This window comes from Grampus griseus (assembly GCF_964374135.1).
Source record: "Grampus griseus genome assembly, chromosome: 12".
NCBI classification, from domain to species: domain Eukaryota; kingdom Metazoa; phylum Chordata; class Mammalia; order Artiodactyla; family Delphinidae; genus Grampus; species Grampus griseus.
In genome coordinates, this window is record NC_139006.1 from 1,132,045 (window position 1) to 1,156,517 (window position 24,473).

The following is a 24,473-nucleotide window of genomic DNA, read 5'->3' on the forward strand; positions in this document are numbered from 1 at the left end:
TCACGAGACCTCGCGCGCCTCTGGGCAGTGCCTGTGGAAACCTCGTTTGGGCTCAGAACCCGGATCTGCGGCGTCTCGGGTGGGTGAGAGACTTGGCTGAGACGCGCCCTCCACCTTCCCCGCAGTGCAAGACAACACAACACAGCCAGAGACGGACCTGGGCACGTGTAGAACTCAGGAGGTGACAGAGACAGGCCTTCGGGTCCCTGGGAAAGGGACAGGTAACTGAAAACACAATGTCGGGACAAGTGATGCTGGGCTACATATTCCGGGAGAAAACAGTTCCTTACTTCCCAAGAAACATACAAGTGGACAAACAGTCACTACGAAAAGCTAAAATAAAGCTGTGAGGTCACCTGAGGAGCTGGCGTCTAGAGGCCCAGTGGGACCAGGCGGCCAGCCTCGAGCAGGCGCCGGCACGCGGCTTCCAGGACGCTGTGACCTCTCACTGCTCCTGACCCTTCGCACGGACCCCCAGAGACCCTGCAGCCATGGGGTTCTACTCCAAAAGCCTAGTTTAAACCTGAGACCCCCTCAAGCACCCGCTCTCTTCACCACCCCGCCTCCGCCGCTGCCCGAGCAGCCCCTGCCCACCGAGGCAGCAAGCGTCACCTAAACACGAGCCGGCAGTTTCATGCTCGGCCACCAAGACGGAACGTACGACGCAGACACCTGTCTCCTAGGCAGTCTCCCCGCTAACGCGGACACGACAGTGTGTGACGCATACAGCAAATCACTGCCCCGATTCACAGCAATTCTGAAGAATGACATACTGCTACCACCGTACAGGAAAGGCCAGCAGTCCACAGGCCACCTGGTGAGCACTCACACACGGTTTCTCCACAGTCGCGAGATTTCCTACCCGGGGGACCATTTTATACGAACATCGGGAGAGAGCAGACCACTATACGCCAGGCTTGCTGTGCTCTCCACGGGGAGCAGACGCTTTGGGTCCCGGCAGGCCACCACGCAGCCTAGTGGTGCTGACTCTGGGAACATACAGCCATGAAATACTTCAGTAGGAATTAAGGCAACAAAATCTACTACACCTCTATGTTTATGTTCGCATAAAAGCTTAAAAATGATCTTCATACCAAAACTTAATAAGAATCTATAAAGTCAACCTTAAATAAAAGCTTTTAGCATTACGTGTGGGTAAGAGAGCAACTGTTTTTAATGCGTCTCTCACGTAGAATAGCATATTCCAGAAAAAACAGAAATACAATACATAAAAATATTTCAATACAAGTCTCAGGATATCAAATCTTCAGAAAACATTTTCAGTTTTAACTGTAGCAAACTGATCAACGGTAGAAACGGGAATCAAACATAAATAGTGATTCTACTTGGCAAAATCCAAAGAAATTTTTACCCATATTTGCAAGAAAAGAGAAAGAGAAGGAGAGGATTTATAAATGAGTAAGTGGAGGAAGGAATGGGTGGAGGCAGGAATTAAATTCTGTTCTCTCCCATCGTCACATAAAACCGAAGGGCAAGAACCAGCAGATTCACGCTGCGCTAAATAAGGGAAGTATCAGGTGCTAGTGTGGGGAACACAAGAGGCTCCTCCTATGGGGAATTTTCAGCATCCACTGTTTATTCAATGATGCTGTAGCAGGACACTATGAAGGGGCTGGAATACCCACGTCCGTGGTGCTTGCAATCCAGTTAGGAAGATGCCAGAGAAAAATCTTTACTCTGAGCACGAATATCCCTTTTCCAAGCATGTACACACAACACAAATATTTTAAACGTCCCTAATGACCATGTAAGAATCCCACAAAGCACAGCGACTCAGGATGGCACAACGGCTAAGACCATGGGTTAGAGGTCCTGCCTGGCACGCACGACCCAACTTCTTCACTTTTCTGCATCTGTGAAAGGGGAACAGGAAGCTACCTTATGGGGTTACTAGCATTAAGTAATACTTAGAAAATCCTCAATGGGGCCTGTCACAATGTAACCTTGACTGGACGTAGCTGAAATAGCGAAGTGAGATCAGTGGGAACTAGAGACCCAGCTGCAGAGCACTTAGGCCAAGAGGATGCGACCCAGGTGTCCCTCCCGAGGGCAGGGGCCGCCTGGAGATGCCACAGGGTCCTAGTCATAACGGAGAGGAGAACCGGGTGGAAGGGTGCCAAGAGAATGTTATAGTAAAGGTCCCCATCTTGAGTGCCCACAAAACCACACCAGCAAAAGACAGGACACAGCAACTGTACTGAAAGCCACGTGCCCTGAGCAGGAGGGTCTTTGCATCTAAACGTGGCTAACAGTCTCCTCACCAGTAGTTCTGACTGGGTTTTTCCATGTTGGTAAAGTCTGGGGATTCAACCGTATGGTCTCCGAGAGCGAGCCAGCTCCCCAGGCCCCTGATGCTCTGGTCTGGTGATTCTGCTAGAATTTCTCCCTTTTTCTTTAGGGGGGAAGAGGTGGTGTGTGATTTTTTCTCCGTTAACTCACAAATAATTTTAAAGCATTACACACCCAAACTAGAAAGCAACTGTGATCATGGCGGGGTGCTCTCACCAGTACTTCCCGATAAGTAGTAACAAAGGTTAACAGTATTGTGAACGAGAAAGACACCTACCAGCTCCACATCAGACGGCACGTTCAATCCTAAAGGGGCAATGAAAGGCTCCTCGTTTTCCTCCAAATTTTCAGCCTCGTGTTTTTCTGTATAAAAAGAAGACATAGAACTTCAGAACCGTGACCTGCAGAGGAGGCACACCCACCAGCTGTAAGCCACTATGGGGCCGGGGGGCGTGGGCATGACGGGCCCTTCCCGGTTCTGTCGCACACCATCCCTCCCAGGAACACTTCCGTTCTCTGCTCGCTCCACCACGTGTGGGCAGAATCACTTTATCAAACCCCCGAGGGGCTGGGGGTACAGACACAGCGGCGGCAGCGTGGACTCCCCGGCCGTGGGGAGGGTGCAGCGAGACAAGGCACGTGAGCATTTCCCCAACAAGGCTCCGCACTCGGCAGGCACTCGACACACGCTAGGCTCTCCTCCTTCCCAGCCCCTCTGACCTGCTAGGACCGCCCTTCAAACTATCGCTGTGGGTCCCCCAGAGCGTCAGGCACAGGTGCTCAATTCCAAGACAACGCTTTCACCGCTGAACCGTAAAACCCCAGCATGTAACTGCCAAGACTTCTCCCCCCAAGCAAACCACCTCTCTTTCCACAAATAATCAGATGTATTTCCAATTCTTCTTCTTCTTCTTTTTTAAAGACGTATTTATTATTTATTTGTTTGTTTATTTATTTATTGGCGCTGCATCGGGTCTTAGTTGAGGCACGCAGGATCTTTGTTGAGGCATGCGGGATCTTTCTTTGCGGCGAGCGGGCTTCTCTCTAGTTGCAGCGTGCGGGTTTTCTCTTCTCTAGTTGTGGTGTGCGGGTTCCAGGGCGTGTGGGCTCTGTAGCTGTGGCGCACGGGGTCCAGAGCGTGTGGGCTCTGTAGTTTGCAGCATGTGGGCTCTCTCATTGTGGCACACAGGCTCAGCAGTTGTGGCATGGGGGCTTAGTTGCCCTGCGGCATGTGGGATCTTAGTTCCCCGACCAGGGGTTGAACCCGCGCCCTGCGTCGTAAGGCAATTCTTTACCACTGGACCACCAGGGAAGTCCCTCCGTTTCTTCTTTAATGGTTCATTTAATAAACATTTGTCTACTGTATATTAGACAAGGCACTACACATTATAGCTTTCTGAACTCTAAGGTACCTATATACAATTCAATCACTCAGAGGATCAATTTAAAAGAATATAGTGAAATGTACAAAAAATAGTAGAAACCCTGTAAAAGCTAACAGTTTTAAGGATTTCAACATCTACTTAAGTTTTTCTTTCAAAAAAGATGACATGAGATAAATATTAAATCTTCATCAAAACAAACGTTTCCATCATACATAATAGAGTCTCTTGAAGAGATGAACAATTTCAAAAGTCTCCTATCAAACCTAATTCTCTGTGAAGCCAAGAGGGCATTTTAAACAGGCTTCACAGTACACGGGGACCCGGGGACTGTAGTCTGATGAGATACAGACTGATTACAAGTTCCTATTAGATAAGAGTATTTAATACTGCCCCACAAGTTCATGTAGCCTTACTCTCACCCAAGGGCTAAAGACTTACTGTGGCCTGAAAGCTCCCTGTAATCAACAATACCCCCGCTCAGCTTCAGTAACCAAATGACACACTGAACTGGTAGATATTAGAAAACACTGGTTTGCGACATGCCAAGTAACAGCTCCAAATCCTCAATTTCCTTTGGGAATGAAGCCAGAGGTGTCTCTATAAAAGTACAACTTTTACCGTACCTCCCTAAAATGACAAAGTGATGGAAACTAAGGAAACAGCCTTTCCTTAGTGCTAAGTTGTTCTCAAAAATAAAGCCACTGGAATCAAAAGAGCTGTCTGGAACAGGTGGGTTACACAGCTTTGCTCTGTTCTTATACGTACCCTTCTTTACAGAAAAATGGCTTTAGCAGCACAAAATAAAACCCAACCATTGCAATACTAACTCAGATTCAGATAAATTTAAGTAACTTTCTCTTTTTTAAAAAAATGGATATGTAATAATGATGAAAAACAGAAAATTTAAAGGATGGAACTGGGATGAAAACAGTAAGCCGCAAAAAGGGAAGAGAGAAGTTAAGTTGCACAGAAATAAAGGTTCCATCAAATGCTTCTGTTTAATGTCACAAGGCTTTAAGGTGCTAAAGACGCCCAGACAATGCGGTCATCCCTCAGTACCTGCAGGGGAAACCAAAATCCGTGGATACTTAAGTCCCACAGCTGGCCCTCTGTACCTGCGGTTCCACATCTGTGGATTCAACCAACAGTGCAGTACCGTTTGATTGAAAAAAAAAAAAATCTGAGAATGAGTAGACCTGCACAGTTCACACCTGCGGTGTTCAAGGGTCAACCACATAGTAATTCTGGAAATCAAGGAATATTTAGACATGTTGGTGACTCAGGAAAACAAACAAAAATTAAATTTTCAAATTTTAAGATAACGCAGCAGTAAAGTAAAGTTTGGCTGTTAGTGGTGCTGGGCACCGAACACCCAATGTTTGAATTCCGTCTACAAAGTGCGTGAATGTATAGGTACACATCCACGTACGTGTATGTTTGTGTGCATGTGTACATGTTATTCATAGATGTGGCATTTTATTTATATTAGTGTAAATTAAACATAAAGTGTCAAGCTGTAAGGTTTACATGGGCCCAACTTCCACTAAAAAGTTAATCAGCGTACCAAGCAAAGTTCTGAGGATGTGATTACAGAAAGAAACAACATTTTAAATACAGAGAACGTTACGTTAAAGAGAAAACATACTAAAACTTGGAAGAGAAACCAAGTCACATGGAAGTTCTTAAAATGCAATAATCATAGCAAAGTTCAGCACCAGCCAGCCCAATAATTACACCAAGACAAGTGCCCATCACCTAGAACAGGGGCTGGCAACCGCTTTCTGTAAAATGCCAGACAGTAAATATTTCTGACTCTTCTGTCTCATCTACTCAACTCTGCCATTGGAGTGCAAAAGCCACACAGATAAAACGTGAACAAATGAGCACAGCTGTTCCAATAAAACCTCACAGAAACGTGCCAGCTGGGCCTCGGTCATAGTTTGCTGATCCCTAATCTGAAATGTTAAGGAATGATTATTATACATTTTTCCAAAGGCGGTCGATGGACCTTGCAAAGGACATCTGGGCGCTATAAATCTCAATTCTTCACTTGTGAAATGGTGACAGTATGCATTCCTTCCTTCTGATCAAACACTAGATATTTAAAGCAGACATAACGCATATGGTTCAGACACAACAATAAAACAGGAACTATTCGGAATCCCAAAGTGGATGAATTATTTTGGATAAAGGAACGAGTGTATACTTCTTAAACCTGCAAGAACATGTCTACCGCACCCTAACTTCTGAGGTATGGTCAGATCCAAAGGTCAACGGAAAAAGGTGTTTAATACCTTAACCACGCTTTAACTCAATACGGTTAAAACTACACCTGGAAAAACTCTTTAGAAGCTCGCAGGACAGAGCTGTGCAACAGTGATTCTTATGTCCATCAAGTAATGAGCAGAAGGAAAGGAGGGGCAACAAGGCAAGTGTCTGTACTGCTCTCCCAGGATCACGCCCCCGGCGAGGGGTCGGGAGAACCCGGGTGCAGCTGCACCGTGCAGGGCAGACAGCATGTTAATATTAAACTGCTATAATTACTTCATACGTGTCAGGAGGTTTGTTACTTAAGGAGGAAACAAGCAAGTCCCACATCACAGGTTCAGTTAGCTCGAAAGTGAAATCCCTCTATGATGGGATTCCTGTTCATTATTCTGAACGTCTGACTAGGCTTCTGAAGTTCTCCTTCTCTTTAACAGAACACCATGAGTAGAGTGATCCACCCTCAATGACTATCATCACTGACGATTCACGACTGACCAGCATGCAGGGCTATAACAAAGGTGCTCTCAGGTCTTACCAAAGTGACTACGGACACCTGCTCCTGAACTGCACATGGGTCTGGATTTTTTAATAGCACTATTTTTTTAAAAAATAAATATTCTGAGTCAATCCAGAAAGGCATAAATTTAAAATCTTTAATTCTATGTAAACATTATTTTGAAATACCATATGGTTAAGTCTATCCCCTAGGGCCTACTGAGCCTAAGCAGGACATACTGTGCTGTTTTCTGTCTGGTAATAACTGACCCCACAGGCGTCCTTCCACTGGGCATCGGCCACTGTTTCAGTCGTGGGGGGATGTGAAGGAGCAGGCTAGCAGGAGGGTGGTTAACGCCTGTCCTGTCAACGGCCCAAGAGCAAGTCACTGCGGATTTCAACACATATACTGTCTATCTAGAAACAAAGAATCCAGCGTGAGTAACTTCCTATTCCCTGAATCCAAAAGAAATAAAGGAAAGGCACCCAGATCCTAGACAGTAACTAAAGTCTGAATTCACTCTCCATCTCCATTAACAATTCATCTTCTGGTTTTTAGCTTTGTTTTACCCTAATACCAATGATGTTCTCTTTCTGTCCCAGCGATGCTGTAATTACTCAGTGCCTGTATCGTGTTTGGGAGACTCTACCGCTGCACGTAGTACCTGCCCAACGTCATCACCCCGGGCAGCCCCCCACCTCGCTGTTTAGAAGGCTCCTCTTCCTCTGTTGGTTCGGACGGGTCATAGTAATCACTGCCGTAAGTGAATCCCACCGCATTATAGCTCCCGTCCTCCGCCAGCGCTTCACTCAACCGCTTGTATTCTTCCTCTTGAAGAAAAATAAGAATTATGTTAACAAAAATAGAAATTTACTGAGAAAAATTTTATATATTTCTAAAGTTGTAGCTATCAGTAAAGCATACAGCACACTTTTTCCAACCTCTTTTTGAGGCAAAAATGTTTCTAAAAATTCACACTTCATATCTATCAATATGTACTTTTGCCAGTACATGTTTACCACAGACAGCAGAATACGTGTCTTTTGTGGAAAATTTCTTCCTGCTGAGAAATTTGGGGATTAAGAACTGTATTAAAGATTGTTAAGGCAAAGACAAGAACATCAATTTTAATTTATACGATACTGTTAAAGAAGAACAGTTAAAGAGTTTGGTTTTTGTTTTTTCAAATCCCAGTCTGCCCTCAAAAGCTGGGAAAATTCTTTGTGGCTCTATATATAAACTATCCTGAGGTCCTCTCAGAACGCAAAGACTCCTGTTTTTCCAATCCACTGGGTACTGTCAAGATAATATCAGAAAGAGTGAGTATAAAAAAATGAATGGGAGTAAATTTTTAAATACTTAAAAAATTTTAAAGAGTTTGTTGCTTAAATAAGTTTTTCTTGAGCAGTACCTTGCCTTGCCTCTTCCTCAAGCAAGTCCGTATGCAAGGCTAAATACCTCTCTTCATCACACAGGGCCTCTATTCGTGCCTCCTCTTCAGAGAGCTGGTAATCTCTGTTCCATGTGGAGTACTCAGCATCGCACTCAGAAAGGTCATGCAGGTGACCGCGCCCATCATATCTGTAATATGAACGTGCTGGTCAATGGAAAGAAATTAACGTCTGGGTTGGTTTGTGTGGGATGTTTTATACATATACTTACCGATTAAGATAAAGAAATAAAAATAGGAAAACAAACATATAAACTCTTCTCAGATTTATATTTAATTTGGCTAGTCATAGCTCACCTACTTTTAAGCTCAAGTTATCTTAACAAAGTCTAAGCTCCTTTCTGCAATATGATAAAACTTATAATTAAAGGTAAACAATCCTTTAATAGCTTAAAATGGTATCCACTTCAGTGGCAGTTCTTACCGTGTATGGTTTGGTTAACCATTCAATGCCATTTGCAAAAAAAATAAAAAATAAAAAAAATTTTTTTTCTGAAAAGTCAAATATCATAGCTTACATTCACACAAACCGGATACATAAATACCTATCCGTAAGAACCAAACGGTCGAAATTTCCTCGCTTCCTTCTGCTAGTCCCGAACTCTCAGGAGAGATCTTCACCAAAGAAACTTGCGTCCATTGGAGGTAAAATCTTGGCTAGGCTCGCCCCCTAGCCACTTGGCTGAGGAAATAAGTGCTGGGTTATGTGATAGAGAGACACACATACATAGGAACAGTGACATATACGTGCAGTTTAAGGAGGTTCACTTGAAACAGAGCAAAACTATTAGGAGATGCAGGATCATTATTTTCTTCCAGACTTTATGCCCCCAAGATATAACATACATGAAGACGCATCCACGTGTACTTGCATGGACCGATAGATACTTTAGCCAAATTAAGAAGAGCACTTCCTGCCATGCTTTTAACACAGAAGATTCAGTGAAGATGCTGCCAATGTGCACCTCTCAGATAATGAGTGAATTAGTAAATTTCACTTAAAACACTCAGATTTAGGGTTGCAAAAACAAATGTAGAAAGACAAACAAAAGTCTGCTTAATTTTTTAATGCTGACTTTTGTAATGAGAACCAGAAAATACTACAGGTAAAAAAAGACATTTACAAGAAAAAAAGGCCAAAAATTTCAGGGTAGCCAAGTTATTGCATTTTATTAAATTTCAAAATTATGTTTACTATGCTGTAAACCTCCTTAACTTACAAATGTAGATCATTATTTTAAAATATTACACATGTACATGTGTGGTGTTTGCTCCCCACTGGTTTTGGAAGACCTAACTCCCATCGTATACAGAATGATATGGAAAACTGTATAAAAAGCTCAGATTTTCTCGCTTATCAAACTTTAATAATAAATACCGCAAGTAACACTTTGGAAAAGGAAGCTGCCTGACAGCTCAGGCAGCATGATTCAATAGGAACCATGGTTTAAAGGCACAGCATGCTTGAGCAGAGCATGGGGGCCCTCAGGTCCAGACCTGAGCTGGCCACCCTCCGTCCATGAGTCCTTCTTGTCTAGATCTAACTCCAAATGGAAACGTCGGGGATGGAAAAAGCCGTCTGGTCATTAACGTGTCCATTCTGGCCAGCTCAGAGGTCATCCCTACAGTCATGTTCCAGGGCTCTGCAGAATCCAGTTTTAATTGGCTCAAACGATGGGCTTCCTTCACTCGGAGACTATTCCACAGTCTAATGGTTGGTCACGGTTACTTTTCAGTCCGGGCCCCAGAAGCAGAGTTGCCAAATTGGCAAAAACCAAACCGACAAACAAAAATCCCAAGGAGGAGGAAAGAGGGACTGAAAACATGGGAGGGGAAGAGAGCAAACAACCTACATCACGTAAGGGCATCCTTTTCAAATCAAACATCTTTAGAAATCCAATCCCGGGAGCCCTCTGCCCAAAGTGGCTGAACACCCTCCAGGGTGATCACCTAAAGCACCTTTGATTTGAAAAGAACACATCTGTACCCCAGCCCCACCCTTCAGTTGTAAGAGACAGTGAAACCAGCCCTAAGCACGCTACGTCTAAGAGCAAGGCCAGTGTCTGCACGAAGTCAACTGGCCTCCAATTGATTGGCAACTTCACCCTCGGCCTGAATCTGTCAAACTCCTGGGATTAACACAGGATGGGGGAGGAGTCGGGGGGAGTCAAATGTCAAGCTGGCAAAATATGCGCGCTCCACAGAGAGCGCTGCGGGCACGACAGTTTCAAAGCCAACTCAGGGGACCCAAGAGGTATCTAATTGCGGCATCAAGCTTGCGGCGTTTCGGGCTGCCCTCCCACCCACACCGAGCTATGGGAGCGCGGAGGGCTCCAGAGCGCCGGTCAGGAGAGGCCCAGGGCCCAGGCAGCTTCCACTGCCCGGAGTGGCAACTGCAACCCAGCGACAAGAGTGAGAGGTCGCGAGGTGGCTGCGGGGGCAGAGACGATCCCTCCGGCGACAGACGCGACACGCAGCTCCAGCCAGGGCCTTAGGGCCGGTTTCACCGTCCCCCTCCCCCCGAAAACCAGGGGGATGTGGGGACAGGGGAGTGGGTGTCCCCCCGGATCCCTGATGGCTCCAGAAAACCCCTCTCCAGTCCTGGCCATCAAGTCAACATCAGACGAAATCAAGCGGGCGAGGGAAGGGGAGGACCGGCGGGTGGGGGGAGGAACCGACCTGTCGATGAGGATCTTGTGGTCCCCCATCCAGGGGATGAGGTGCTGTCCCTGCTCCTGGGCCAAGGCCCGCTCGTCGTCTCGGAACAGCTTGCAGGCATAGCCGAAGACCAGCAGCTCCACTCGGTTCCCCCCACCGCCGGCACCGCCCGGCCCGGCCTCCTCCTTCGCGCCGCTTTTCCTCTCGGTTTTGGCGCGGCCTCCGGTCGCGCCGTACATGACAGCGTCCCCGGCGTCCAGGCTGGTTCTCTTCTGCGCCGCGACGATGTCCCCGATGTCTCCGCCTGGCCTACCCCCTCAGTCAAACGCGCCGCATCCCGGCCCCAACCTCTACACCGCCGCCATAGCGGGCAACAAAATGGAGGAAGCGCAACTTCCGGCGAGGGGCGGCCCTACTTCCGGCGAGCAGGTTCTGCAGATTCGCTACTCCCGGGGCAGTTTGAGCCGCTAGAAAAGATTTGGCTTTAGCCTTTCGCATTCGGAGGCGCCGCCACGTTCGGGGCTGCAGTTATCAGAGAGGAGTGTGGTTTTCGTTTTTATTTTTCTCCGGCGGCCGTCCAGGGCAGTGGCGAAAGCGCAGCTCTGGATCGCGCGCTGCCCACACCCTGGCCCTTCCCGGCTCTGGGCGGAAGGAGGGCGGGTGCTTCGTGGGCCGAGTGCGCGGCTCGGTGTGGGCGGATATATCTTTTCTGGGCGAGGTTTCCTGTTGGCTGCCGCCTGGACCGGGGGTCCGTGGGGTCGGGTGCTTTGGAGCCGGGGGTCGTGGGGTCGGGTGACCTGGGGCCGGGACTCTGAGGCCCGGGGGGTGGCTGACAGGCTGTGCCCTGGGATGGGTCGCATGGCCTTCTGGTGCCCTGGTTTGTTTTCGGTCCTGGGGGTCACGACCGTCGTCTCGCGTACCACGGAAGGTTTCCTTAGCGGGTGTCAAAGAGCTTAGTAAACGGGAAGCCCCTCGCGGTGACGGACTTGGGGGTCCTGGGACCCATGTGGGAGAAAAGGGGTTGGGGCGCTGGTGGCAACCCCGTTTGCGGAGACCTGTCACTTGGATGCGGGGTGACTTTGCTTTGTTTTGTTTCTTATTCTATTTAGTTTACTGGTACAACCCCTTTTTAAAACCGTCGCTGTCTAGTGAAGGTCAACATACCTACCAGTACCCCAGCATTTCCACTTGTCTTACCTGATACCCCAAGACCTGCGGGAGACTTGGACTCAAGTGTTTATAGCAACTTTTTGTTTCTTTTTTTTTAACATCTTTATTGGAGTATAATTACTTTACAATGGTGTGCTAGTTTCTGCTGTATAACAAAGTGAATCAGCTACATGTATACATATATTTCCATATCCCCTCCCTCTTGCGTCTCCCTCCCTCCCTCCCTATCCCACTCCTCCAGGTGGTCACAAAGCACCGAGCTAATCTCCCTGTGCTATGCGGCTGCTTCCCACTAGCATAGCATCATTATTGAATGACCCCAAACTGGAAACAGCCCAAGTGTCCATCAACAACAGAACGCTTAAATAAATTGTAGTATAGTAATATACACAGTGGAATATACAATGAAACCGAATGAGCTGCAGTTACAAGCAAGAGCCTGGATGAATCAGAAACAATTTTGAAAGGAAGCAAGACGGAAAAGTACAAATAGTACTTTTGTGATTTCAATCCTAAAATTCAAACAGGCAAAACTAAGCTATAGTGTTTAGGTGGTAAAAGATTAAAGCAAAGGGAACTTCCCTGGTGGCACAGTGGTTAAGAATTCACCTGCCAGTGCAGGGGACACGGGTTCGAGCCCTGGTCCGGGAAGATCCCATGTGCCGCGGAGCAGCTAAGTCCGTGCATCACAACCACTGAGCCTGCGCTCTAGAGCCTGCGCGCCACAACTACTGAAGCCTGCACGCCTAGAGCCCGTGCTCCACAACAAGAGAAGCCACCGCAATGAGGAGCCCGCGCACTGCAACGAAGGGTAGCCCTCGCTTGCTGCAACTAGAGAAAGCCCACGTGCAGCAATGAAAACCCAACACAGCCAAAAAATAAAATTTAAAAACAAATAAATAAAATTGAAGTTGCTTTTAAAAAGAAAAGATTAAAGCAAAGTAAAGCAATGTTAAAAGAGATGATTACGTGAGGGATGTGGGGGAAGCAGAGCGTTATGATCAGGAAAGGCTGATGGGATGCTGCAAACATTCTATTTGTTGAGCTGAGTGATAGTTACAAGAGTGTTGACAACTCTGTGGAGTGCATTTTTTAAAAATAATTTTATTTATTTATTATATTTCACTGCGTTGGGTCTCTGTTGCTGTGCACAGGCTTTCTCTAGTTATGGCAACCAGGGGCTACTCTTCATTGCAGTGCGTGGGCTTCTCATTGTGGTGGCTTCTCTTGTTGTGGAGCACGGGCTCTAGGCATGCAGGCTCAGTAGTTGTGGCACACGGGCTTAGTTGCTCTGCGGCATGTGGGATTTTCCCGGACAAGGGCTCGAACCAGTGTCTCCTGCGTTGGCAGGCGGATTCTTAACCACTGCGCCACGAGGGGAGTCCTGTCAAGTGCATTTTTGTTTAATGTTTTTAAAAAGAATAAAGGGCATCTCGGGTGTAAGCTGTTATCATTTTTTGATATTTTTGTTTCAGCCACACACACATATGGTCATAAGATATAGTTCTTATTGTGGACCACAGTAAAGAAGTTTGCTTATATTATCTGGAAGATTCCTTCCTATTCTGTAATTTGAAATGGCCGATAACTTCCATTAACATTCTTCCCACACAGGAATGCCTGCTTTTTAACACAACTGGAATCTTAAAGTGTGGGTGGGTTTTGGGCAGTCGTGATGGGTAGGATGGCCAGCCCTGTCCATTGCTGTGGACGTTAGCTCAGTCCACTCAAACTGGAGCTCTTTGATCTCCAGTTACTTCATCTGTCCAATGAGGCTAAGAACTTTGCCAGGTCCCTGCCATGAATGCTAACTGGCCACGTGAATGGTAACTAGTCAGAGCCAAGTTGGGTGAGGCCATAGAGGAAATGCCTCTCCCAAGATCACCCCAGACTGGCAGGCACAGGCTGTGAAGGGGTGATACATTTTTGGAAGTAAATAGTCATAGAAAATGGGTCTATATGGTCTAGATTTCTAGGTCCATCTTCGTGCAATTTTGTCCTTTTCAACCAAATGTGATTTAACTTTTATACATTTGCAAGAGTTTGTGTGAATAATGCAGTAAATCAGGAATATAAGTCCTATGTCAGGTCATGGGTCCCAGCTTGCATTCAGGTTTATGAAAGAGCATATCAGTCAACCCATCTCACCTGAGCACTTACCATGTGTCAGGCACTTGAGTGCGCCTCACAGGACTGTGAACTCCTGGGTGATAGGAAACGTGTTTGTATCCCCAGTTGGACAAAAATTAATGACAATGCCTTGTCTATCGTTTGGAAATTTCATTCAGTGGCCGATAACATCGCGGCCCCTAGGTGAGATGCATTGTCTCCTTGAATAAAGATTCTTTGCTAACGAAGAAGGGAAGAATGGGTATTGGGTGGGCAAATAAGCAATGTCTGTTACATTTTACATTATCCCTACTCATAAAAGGCAGGGGGAAGACATGTAAACACATAAATACGGTAAAGGGGCATGCAATTTCTATGAATCTGAACATGCTTAATTTAAAAATAATAGCTTATATTATCGAGCATTTTCCAATTAGGGTTCTCTTAGGAAAACAAAGGTGGTTCTACAGAGGGAAGTTAGTACCCTGGACTGGTAACAAAGGCGTAGGAAGAGCTGAAGACAGGAGTAGGTGGGGCAACCCTGAGACAAACAAGAGCTGGCGCCCCAACCATCCTGGATGCTGGCTGAGCACGGGGAAGGTGGCCCCATCAGACCTGGGGTTGTGAAGGAGGTGCTGTGCAGAGCCCTGGAATCAGGAAGAAGATACAGATAGAACAGGAGATGCCTTTCAAAACAGAGAAGAGGGCTTCCCTGGTGGCACAGTGGCTAAGAGTCCGCCTGCCGATGCAGGGGACATGGGTTCGTGCCCCGGTCCGGGAAGATCCCACATGCCGCAGAGCGGCTGGGCCCATGAGCCATGGCCGCTGAGGCTGCGCGTCCGGAGCCTGTGTTCTGCAATGGGAGAGGCCACAACAGTGAAAGGCCCGCTTACGGCAAAAAACAAACGAACAAACAACAGAGAAGCAGAGAGATACACAGGCTTCTCCCCTCACACCCTCCAACACCCAAACTGTCAGCATTTGCTGGACGGAGGTGACGCCAGTGGGCAAGGGAGCCTGGAGGCTCCGCCTGCAGGCCAAGCCCCTCGTGACACTGGGCAGAAGGACCATAGTGGACATGAGGGCAGATAGGTGCCCTCCTGAGCACGTGTATTATCCAATTGGTCCTCACGAGGCCTGGCTAAAAACAAGACGACCGTCCCCAAATGGAGTTGATTATGCTGAGCCCCACATCACCAAACTAAGACCTAATTTAATAACGGCTTTTGCTCTCCAGAAATGGGACCTTAAACCTGTGAACCAGGAATCACCAGATCAGCACCAGTTAGGTCACCTGCCTCTTAGACGCCTGTCACCTGCACAGGAAAGTAACCTTGCAGTAACCAGCCCATGTTCGGTCTAGTATGACTTCCTCGTTCCTCTTCCCTTCTGTCTATAAAAGTCTTTCATTTTGTACAGCTTCTTGGTGCTTCTTTCTGTCTGTTAGATTGGATGCTGCCTGATTCATGAACCACTGCAGAAAGCCAGTAAGATCTTTTTTTTTGCGGTACACAGGCCTCTCACTGTTGTGGCCTCTCCCGTTGCAGAGCACAGGCTCCGGGCACGCAGGCCCAGCGGCCATGGCTCACGGGCCCAGCCGCTCCGCGGCATGTGGGATCCTCCCGGACCGGGGCACGAACCCATGTCCCCTGCATCGGCAGGCGGACTCTCAACCGCTGCACCACCAGGGAAGCCCAAGCCGGTAAGATCTTTCAGGTTTGCTCAGTTGAATTTTCTTCTTTTATGGCCCCTTCATGAAGGTGCTCTGTGATCTGAGTCTTACCTGGAGGTGTTTGGTAACTTGTCCGAGGTCACAGATCCCTGGCCGCCTGCCCCCCGGGCCTGTACTCCTGCCCACCAAGGAGCTTCATCTTTCCGTATAGACGTGTCTGGGTGTCAGTACCCACACGTTCACTGTCGACATGGCCTCGTATGGCCAGAGGGACTTTGCAGATGGGATTAAGTTAAGGGTCTGGAGTTGGGAGATTATCCCGGATCATTTGCGTGGGCTCAACGTGGCCACAAGGATCCTTGTAAGACGGAGGTGGGAGTTTGGGGAGCCGGCCTTGAATACAGAAGCAGATTGGAGGGACGCAGGCGCCTCTAGAAGCTGAAAGAGGTGAGAAACAGACCCTCCCCTGGAGCCTCCACATGGAACCAGCCCTGCCGACACCTTGATTTTAGCTCCTTTGAGACTCCTGTCCTCCAGAGTGAAAGAAAATAAATGTGTTGTTTCAAGCCACTAAACTTGTGGCATTTGCTACAGCAGCAGTAGGAAGTTAATACATATGGTAACTCTGTACTTAACTTTTGGGGAGCTGCCACGCTGTTTTCCAGATGGCTGCAGCATTTTCCATTCCCACCAGTACTTGGCATGGTCCATCCCTTTGATCTTAGCCATTCTAGGGGGTGCGTACCTCACTGTGGCTTTAGTTTGCTTTTCCCTAATGATGAGTGTCTTTTCACATGCTTATTAGCCATTCAGATATATTCTCTGGTGAAGTGTCTATTAAAATCTTTTGCCCATTTAAAAATCATAGTCTTGGGATTTCCCTGGTGGTGCAGTGGTTAAGAATACTCCTGCCAGTGCAGGGGACATGGGTTCGAGCCCTGGTCCAGGAGGATCCCATATGCCACGGAGCAACTAAGCCAGTGCACCACAACTACTGAGCCTGCGCTCTAGAGCCCGTGAGCCACAACTACTGAGCCCGCGTGCCACAACTACTGAAGCCCGTGTGCCCAGAGCCCATGCTCCGCAACAAGAGAAGCCACCGCAATGAGAAGCCTGTGCACCGCAATGAAGAGTAGCCCTCGCTCACCACAACTAGAGAAACCCCATGCACAGCAACGAAGATCCAACACAGCCAAAAATAAATAAAGAAAGAAATTTATTTATTAAAAAAAAATCATGGTCTTTTCCATATATCATGATACGCTGATATGTTTCCTCCTTAAAGGTAGCTGTTCCCTGACTTTTATCATGGTAGATCAGTTTTGCCTATTTTTACGTTTTAGGTGAATGGGATGACGTTGCATGTGCTCTTCTGTATTCAGTGTCTCACTCGTCATGTTTGCAAGTCATCCATATCATGGTGTGTGATTTCTAGATTTTTCATTCTTAGTGCTGAATAATTTCCCATTGTGAAAAGCCACCAGTAATCTATCCATTGTACTGTTTATGGCATTTGAGCAGTTTCAGTTAGGGTCAGTGCTGCTATGACCATGCTTGTGTGTGCCTTTTAGGGCCCAGGGTTACACACTTTTGTGCTGAAATCGACAGGTATATACCTAGGGGTGGAATTGGTGTGTTACAGCACTCAGCTTGAGAAGATGCCACCAAGCTTTCCCTCTGTGCGTGTACAGATCCAGACCGGGTTGCTTTTGTCCTTGGACATTTTCACTGTGGGGACCACACCCAGGTGACACTGCTGTTGATCAGTGTGGCCCGCACTGTCATCTTGGAGCTGTGGAAGCACAGGTGAGTGTACAGATTGGAAACTAGGACTGGGCTGGGGAGAGACCAAGGTTGGTGTAGAGATGAGTTAGTAAAGGTCTATTCAGTGCCTACTGTGAGCCCAGCACCCCTGCAGGAAGCATCCAGCCCCTCATGTTGGGGGCTTTAACCTAGGGGCATGTATGATCTAAGTGTGTGCGGGTACACTGGTGATCTGTGAAACAGGTGCGAGAGCATTTAGTATTTTCTGCTGTTGCCAAGTTACATCCTTTGCCATCTGTCAAATGAGCCCAGAAAGAACAGAAATGGTGGCATCAAACTGCCGTCACCCGGGGGCATCCGAGAACGACCCTGTCCTCCACCCAAAGCGCTCCTCCAAATCAGCGGCAGAAACAAAGTTGGAAAGCATCTCCTTTCCACTGAGACCAACACTTGGTGGATTTCCTTCCACCAGGAGCAGGTGGTCTATGGAGTAGCTGACTTATCCTGTATTAAATCTCCCTTTTCTAAGCCTCGAAATCCTTACATCCCTCTAAAACAACCTGGCTCGTTATGAGTCTCCAAATAGTCTTTTCCTCTACATCGGGAACATGGAAGGGCTCAGGCATGTAACACCGATGAGGACGCCCCAGCGGGGAAGCGGACCCCAGCCCAGGGGAAAGGGACGCTGGCCACGCCCTGCTCGGACCTCAGCCCAGGGCCACCGAGGTGCAGGTGAAAGTCTGGGTTTTCTGTGAACGTCTTTTCCCCCTTTTTAAAGTGGGAAGAAGCAGGCCCCCATAAAACATCTTTCAATCTCTGCTTTACATGCTTTTATTTATTTGCTTATTTTTTGGCCTCGGCCCGCGGCATGTGGGATCTTAACTCCCCAACCAGGGATGGAACCCGCGCCCCCTGCTTTGGAAGCGCGGCGTCTTAACCACTGGACCGCCAGGGAAGTCCCTACATGATTTTACATGTGATTTGAACCAGCAAAATCATACTTTAACGAAGGGGCTCCGGTAGGGGGGACCTTGCGGAGCTCAGCGCTTCTCAGACCCCTGGAAAAGCCTGAGCGTCTGCCCTATAACCAGTCCCTCGGGCATGCCCCACAGGGATCCACTTCCTCAGGAACTGGGACTGCTCCAGCTACTGTGGCCGCCTCCCCAGGGGCTCCGGGAAGTGAGATGTCCTCCCGCCGTGCTCGCTGGGTGATGCATCCCCTGGGGTGTGTCCACATTTGAATGCACGGCTCTCTCTAAATTTAGCTCTCCGATCCCACTGAGACTCACTGTGGGCACCATCCTTCCTCTGCTCACCTGCCAGAGCTGTGTCATTTTGTCATTAGGAGAACCCAGTAGGGAGGCACGCATGCAGAGAAGGCCACGGGCCACCACAGGCACGGACAGCCTCTACAATCTGGGCCCAGTCCACAGAGAGCTGGCCTCTGCCTCCTGCTTCCCAGAGCCTGGGGTCGGTGGGAACCGCCTGCCTCCTGCCTACGAGGCTGGCAGCCAGGCGTGCGGCAGGGCATCCGGCCTGGCCGACCTGGAGGTGGGAAAGAGCAGCGGGGTGGCTGACCCCAGCAGGTTGGGTTTAGGAGGCCCAGAGGCGCGACTTCAGTGCTGGGACCGGTGCTCGGGAGTCTGCTGGGCTGGGCAGGCTGATTAGCCTACAGACGGCGGCTGGTGAGTGAGCAGCGTGGAAATGATGATGGGCTGATTGCTGTTTCCTGTGCGGGGGTGGGGTGGGGAACGGGTTTGTTCCCAGAGAGTTAAATCTCAGGGATCACATTCACTGTCGAAGTGCTGGATAAACCTGTCTGGGCTCTCAGAGCCCTGCCCATGGCCCCGGGAGGCCGAGTCAGGGTCGTCTGAGTGAGTGGGCCGGGGGAGGGCGGGTTCACAGGGACAAAACCCACCTGAGCTCTCCCTGGGCAACGCCCCCAAATGCCCCAGCTCCACTCAGCTTCTAGGTCTGAATTCCCCGTGTAAATAAATGAAAATTGGTGGATTTAGGGGACCTGAAGATATGCAGAATTTGGGATATGTGGACATAGGTGGGTTTTGGACTAGAAAGGTCTCCCTGCCGCCTGCGGTCTGCATTCTGTCTGGAATGGGTCACGTTTGGTCCACAGAGGGTTTTCTTAAAAATCTGAAGCAATATTTATGTATTTGGAAACTTCTCTTGAAGAACTGGAATGTCTGCAACTCTGGGCCGCGATTCCGGGATTCTGGCGTGTACATGCTGTCCTGGGGCTGGGGAGTGGCTGTCCCTGTGGACTCAGTGTGTCCCTCCCCTGCCCCTCCCCGACTCAGCCTTGCCAGGCGTTAACCACTCAGTCACCAGGTCCTGAGGAGGCTGGCAGAGGGCCGGGCGCTTGCGGGGCTTGGGGCAGTGCCTGTTCACCACGGTTAGAGACATGTTCCCATATTTCAACACTAACAATTGTTAGGGCCCGTGAACTCAAAGCCACACGGTGGGGAGGTGGTGTCCTGACTGTCCCAGGCCTCTCCAGCTGCTCTGGCCTCTCCCTGAGTGAGTCTAACACTGATCTCGGAGGGGCAGCAGTGAGTGGTGGCGTAAAGTGAGATCTTAATTCCCTGCCCGGGAGTTGAACCTGGGAAGCCTGGATGAAAACCAGGAATCCCAGCCAGCACACCCCCTGGCTCTTGCCCCCCAGTGAAAAATGCATTTCTCACCGAGGCAAAACTGTAAAAACAGGTGCAAAGTTTATTGTTAGGGACACAGCACAACAACAAGTGGGAGAGCACACCGAGAAACAGCTTGTTTAGTTAAGACAGAAGCAGGGCAGAGATGCACACCTGGAGAGCAAGGGTGTGGTCGTCCTCCCTAACGAGGAGGACCCCAGTAAAGAGGCAGTTAAGTCACTTATATAGGGCAGGTCTTCCGGGTCTCTGTTCACCTCTGGCCAATTATCTGGTTTCCTTCTCCACACCTGCCCTGCCCTAGGACCCTCCCTAACATGCGTGGGCAGCTTCTTTCCAAGATGGATCCCAGCCCAGAGGCCTATGGGACGGCCTTAGCATCACCTATTATGGGGTGGTGTCCCCTCCTTTTTGACCCCCAAGGAGCCTTTCTGCGCATGTGCAGTGTCTCCCTTGCCCCAAGGATGGGAGATGTATGGCCTCTTGATCTTTTAACAGGATTTAGTCCCACTCTGTTCCTGCCACAAAAATGTCCAATGTCCGATTATTTACCCTATTTCTCTTACTGGTTTTTATATCAAGGTGCAGATCTCGAAATATAGACAGGAGTCTGGTCATAAATATGTATTCCTGGAGCCCGTTTGTCTCTTGCTTCAGGAAACGTAAACAGGGGGCTGGTAAGGAATGTCCACCCTGGAACCCATCTTCTTCTCCCCCCAGGGAGTGTGAACAGGAGGCCGGTTGTAAACGTCTAGCCTGGAGCCCATCTCCTGCCTCAGTCCCATCACGTGGACCCACGGACGTGCCCGTTGGGATCAGCGCTTCCTGTCTCTGGAGCAGACACGTGGTGCTTCTCCTCCTCTCTCTCCCCCATCCTCTGGCTCTGGTTCCACGTCTCTTTGCAGAGGAAGGAAAGAGGAAAACCCCAAATCACCGCCCTGCCCAGACCCTACCTCACAGGACTGGGGAGTAGGGTCCCGGCAGGGCCACCCTGCACCCCCAGAAGACACTCCTAATGCCATTTCCTCTCTGTCTCTGTCTCTCTTTCTGTCTCTGTCTCTCTATCTGTCTCTGTCTCCCTCTCTCTGTCTCTCTTTGTCTCCCTGTCTCTGTCTCTCTATCTCTCTGTCTCTATCTGTCTTTGTCTCTCTCTCTCTCTCCATCTCTCTGTCTCCGTCTCTCTGTCTCTCTATCTGTCTCTGTCTGTCTCTGTCTCTCTTTGTCTCCCTGTCTCTGTCTCTCTATCTCTCTGTCTCTCTCTATTTCTGTCTTTGTCTCTCTCTGTCTCTCTCTCCATCTCTCTGCCTCCCTGTCTCTGTCTCTCCCGTAGATTAGTCACTGAGCTGACAGGGTCAAAGGTGATCATTAAAAGCCCATCATCTCAAAAGCGCCACTTCTGCACCCAAACGGGGGCTTGACGTTGCACAAGGTCAGTGCATTAAGTCCGCAATCAAAGTGGCTGGAGCTCCCAGACCCCCGCGGCTGCCTCTGCGGTGAAGGTGGTCCTGACTCTCCCATCGCAGGTCCCCTCGAGGGGCCGTTTGCGTTCAGACGGGCAAAGCCCTGCCTGGAAGGTTGTCGTAGGGGTTACTCTAAGTGTGTTTTCACCCACTGAGATCGCGCTATCGCTCCGAGGTGACCGCTGCCACTAGTGTGGACGGAGGCGGGCGCTCTGCCGGGATTTCCCCATAAAGTGTAATTGTGAAAACCTTGAGAGATTTCGGCTGGGACACCCACCCCCGCGGCGGAGGCGCTGGGTGGCCCAGGAGGAGAGACCCTCTTTGCGCAGCCCCAGGCCGGCCCCTGGGGACAGAGCTGGCTCCCGAGCCTGGGGACTGGGGTCTTCACAGGGACGGCGTCCGTCTGCAGGGCCCCCGCGGGGCTGTGAGCTCCCTCGGCTGGGACGGCTCCCTCAGGCCGCGTCTCCCCTCGCACAGCTCTCTGTCCAGACGCCAGCACCCCTCCCTGTGCTGGGCATGGCGGGGGGCCCAGGCACTGGGCTCAGAGGGAGAGCCCAGCTCAGTCCATCCGACCCCCCTCGTCGGGGGCAGGAACTTCCTCACGGTCCCCACCAGCATCCCGGCTGCTGCCCAGGCCCCATCCTCCGTTCTGGGATCGCAGGCTCGCAGGCCCATGGGGCATGTCTGGTCCACATGGGGTGACTTGTGGGGTTAGGCAAACCCTCAGGACGCAGACGGGCATCACTCAGCTGGTGACCAGTGGGGGAATCCGTGCCTGCTGTGGACGGACAGGCCCAGGGGCTGTGGGCAGAAGGGAGAGGGCTCTGTACCTCACCCTGGGCAATGCTCAGGGTCACCTGGATGAGACTGGACAGTCGCTGGCCCCGACCCCACCCCCTGGGGCCCCTTGTGGGTGGTTTCAGTCAGGGGACTCCTCTGACCTCAGACTCTTTGACAATTCAGCCAGGGCTCTGCTAGCAATTTCTGTGCCTCTGTGCAGACTAGAAAAAGTTACCTGCTCCAGGGGGCACCTGGATACCTGCGGAGTGGACCACAGGCTCCTCCTCAGCCCCTTCCTGCCCCTTCTGGGACCTCTGAGCAGTGTGCAACCTGCACCACCAGGCGGGGCAGCCCTGACGCAGGCCTAGGGAAATGGGCTTGAAGCAGCTTCAAGGTTAAAATGTGTTTACCCAGCAGCTCCTTCTAGAAATTCATCCCAAGGAAGTATTCAGGGATGCGTGTGAAGATTTATGCTCATAGCGATGCTATTTATAATGGTGGAAAAATTGGAGACAATCAAAAGGTTTAAACACAGGGATCCACTAAATAAATTATTGTGCAGTATTCTCACAGCTCTCGAAGCAGCCATTAAAAACAGTGCTGGGGCTTCCCTGGTGGCGCAGTGGTTGAGAGTCCGCCTGCTGATGCAGGGGACACGGGTTCGTGCCCCGGTCCGGGAAGATCCCACATACCGCGGAGCGGCTGCGCGTCCGGAGCCTGTGCTCCGCAACGGGAGAGGCCACAGCAGGGAGGGGCCCGCGTACCTCAAAAAAAAAAACAAAAAAAAACAAAAAAAAACATGAGGCAAGATGTCCCGTCCCACTCATCACCAGGCCTTGAATGCAGAGGTCTGTGACGTTCCTGCCCTCCCGATCCAGGCTAATGTGCTGTGGAGTGTGGACACCAGCCCGGGGACGCCAGCCCCGACGCCTCCCCTGGAAACTCCCCAGGAGGTGGGCACATCAGCCTCGTCAACAAAGTGGCCCAGCGCCTGCCCGCTGGTGTCCATTCCTGATTCCCCTCAGCCAAGCACAATGGGAGCCGCTGTCTCGGTGCCACTGCAGGAAGCAGGGTCTGCGATGCTAATGCGCCTTCCAGGACACCAGGCCCAGTGGGGCCCTTGGTACAGGGCTGGGGGACGGCCTGTGTCCCCTGCTTGCCTGCGGGACATTCATGCCTTCTGTAGAGGACTCCTGCTGAGGACAAGCTGGGAAAGGAGGTTTTCTAAAGGGGAGCTCGTTTCCTGCCTTCTAACCAGGGGCCCAGGACAGGAGGGGGAAAGTCCACTTCACCAAGAACATGAGGTGTTAGTAAGAATGATATTAGTAACAGCAGGCACAGGGCCTGCTCCAAGCCCTGCCTTGCCGCATCACCTTTCCTCCTCTCCCTGGAAATAAGGCGCCATCTTCACCACCATCATCACCATCACCGTCATCATCCCTATTGCGCAGCTGCGGAAGCCCAGCCACAGGAAGCTCAGTGATCGGCACATGATAAAGAGATTAAATTTCTCCAAAGCTCACAGACCCCCTTTTCCCTTGGGGCCTCCTGGGCCCAGATAAGAAGCTGACCCAAGCAGACCGGGCCTCATTCAGCCAGTGGATGGGAAAAATGGGAGGGGAGGGCTCCCCTGCATCCCCTCAGGGCGCGACCCGAAAGCCGCTCCCATCACCTCCTGCATCCCCTCAGGGCGCGACCCGCCAGCCGCTCCCATCACCCCCTGCATCCCCTCAGGGCGCGACCCGAAAGCGCTCCCATCACCTCTGCTCACAGTGCATTGGGCAGAACTCGAATCCACTGGTCAGATGATCCCTGATTCTGCGGAGGCGGCCGGGAAATGCAGTGTGTGCCCTGGGGATGCTCGGGGTTCTGATGCACCGGAGGGGCCGATGCGGAGGGAGGAGCCTGGGAATCTGCATTTATAACGAGCGCCAATGCTGCTGCTGCTGCAGGTCCAGGGACCCCAGTCTGAGTAGCAAAGCTTTAGGGGCTCAAACACCCCTGTGTCTTTCCCCGTGGGAGGCACCTGCTCAAGGACACTAGAGGTCCCCACTCAGCCCTGTAACCCATCATCCCCCGGCGTCCTCTCCGCTGTGCCTCCTGATGGACCCGTGAGGACAGACCCCCGCGGTCTCCTCCGCTAATTAGTGCAGCAGTTCCTGCGATGGATTCTCCCCCAGAACGCGTCCCCGGGATACCTGGCGCCTGTGTTTGTTTTCCCAGCATTGATCCGATGCATGTAATGAAAGCACAGAGCTGGCTTAGCAGAGGGCTAATTTCTCCTG

At 50.2% G+C, this 24,473-nt stretch overlaps 1 protein-coding gene across 2 annotated transcripts in view; it reads right to left on the bottom strand.

Moving 5' to 3' along the window:
• The window catches only part of SFSWAP (splicing factor SWAP), an 82,505-nt gene extending 71,584 nt beyond the window's left edge, over positions 1-10,921 (bottom strand). The window contains exons 1-4 of one of the 2 annotated variants that reach the window (XM_082668207.1): positions 10,589-10,921; positions 7,871-8,040; positions 7,158-7,289; positions 2,588-2,673 (exon numbers count right to left, since the gene is read on the bottom strand). In XM_082668207.1, coding sequence (XP_082524333.1) covers positions 2,588-2,673; positions 7,158-7,289; positions 7,871-8,040; positions 10,589-10,806 — 606 coding nt within the window. In that variant the 5' untranslated portion in view covers positions 10,807-10,921. Of the gene's footprint in view, positions 1-2,587; positions 2,674-7,157; positions 7,290-7,870; positions 10,211-10,588 lie in introns of those variants that run through there. The other variant, XM_082668208.1, reaches the window with a different exon arrangement.
• Between the last annotated feature and the right edge of the window lie 13,552 nt (positions 10,922-24,473).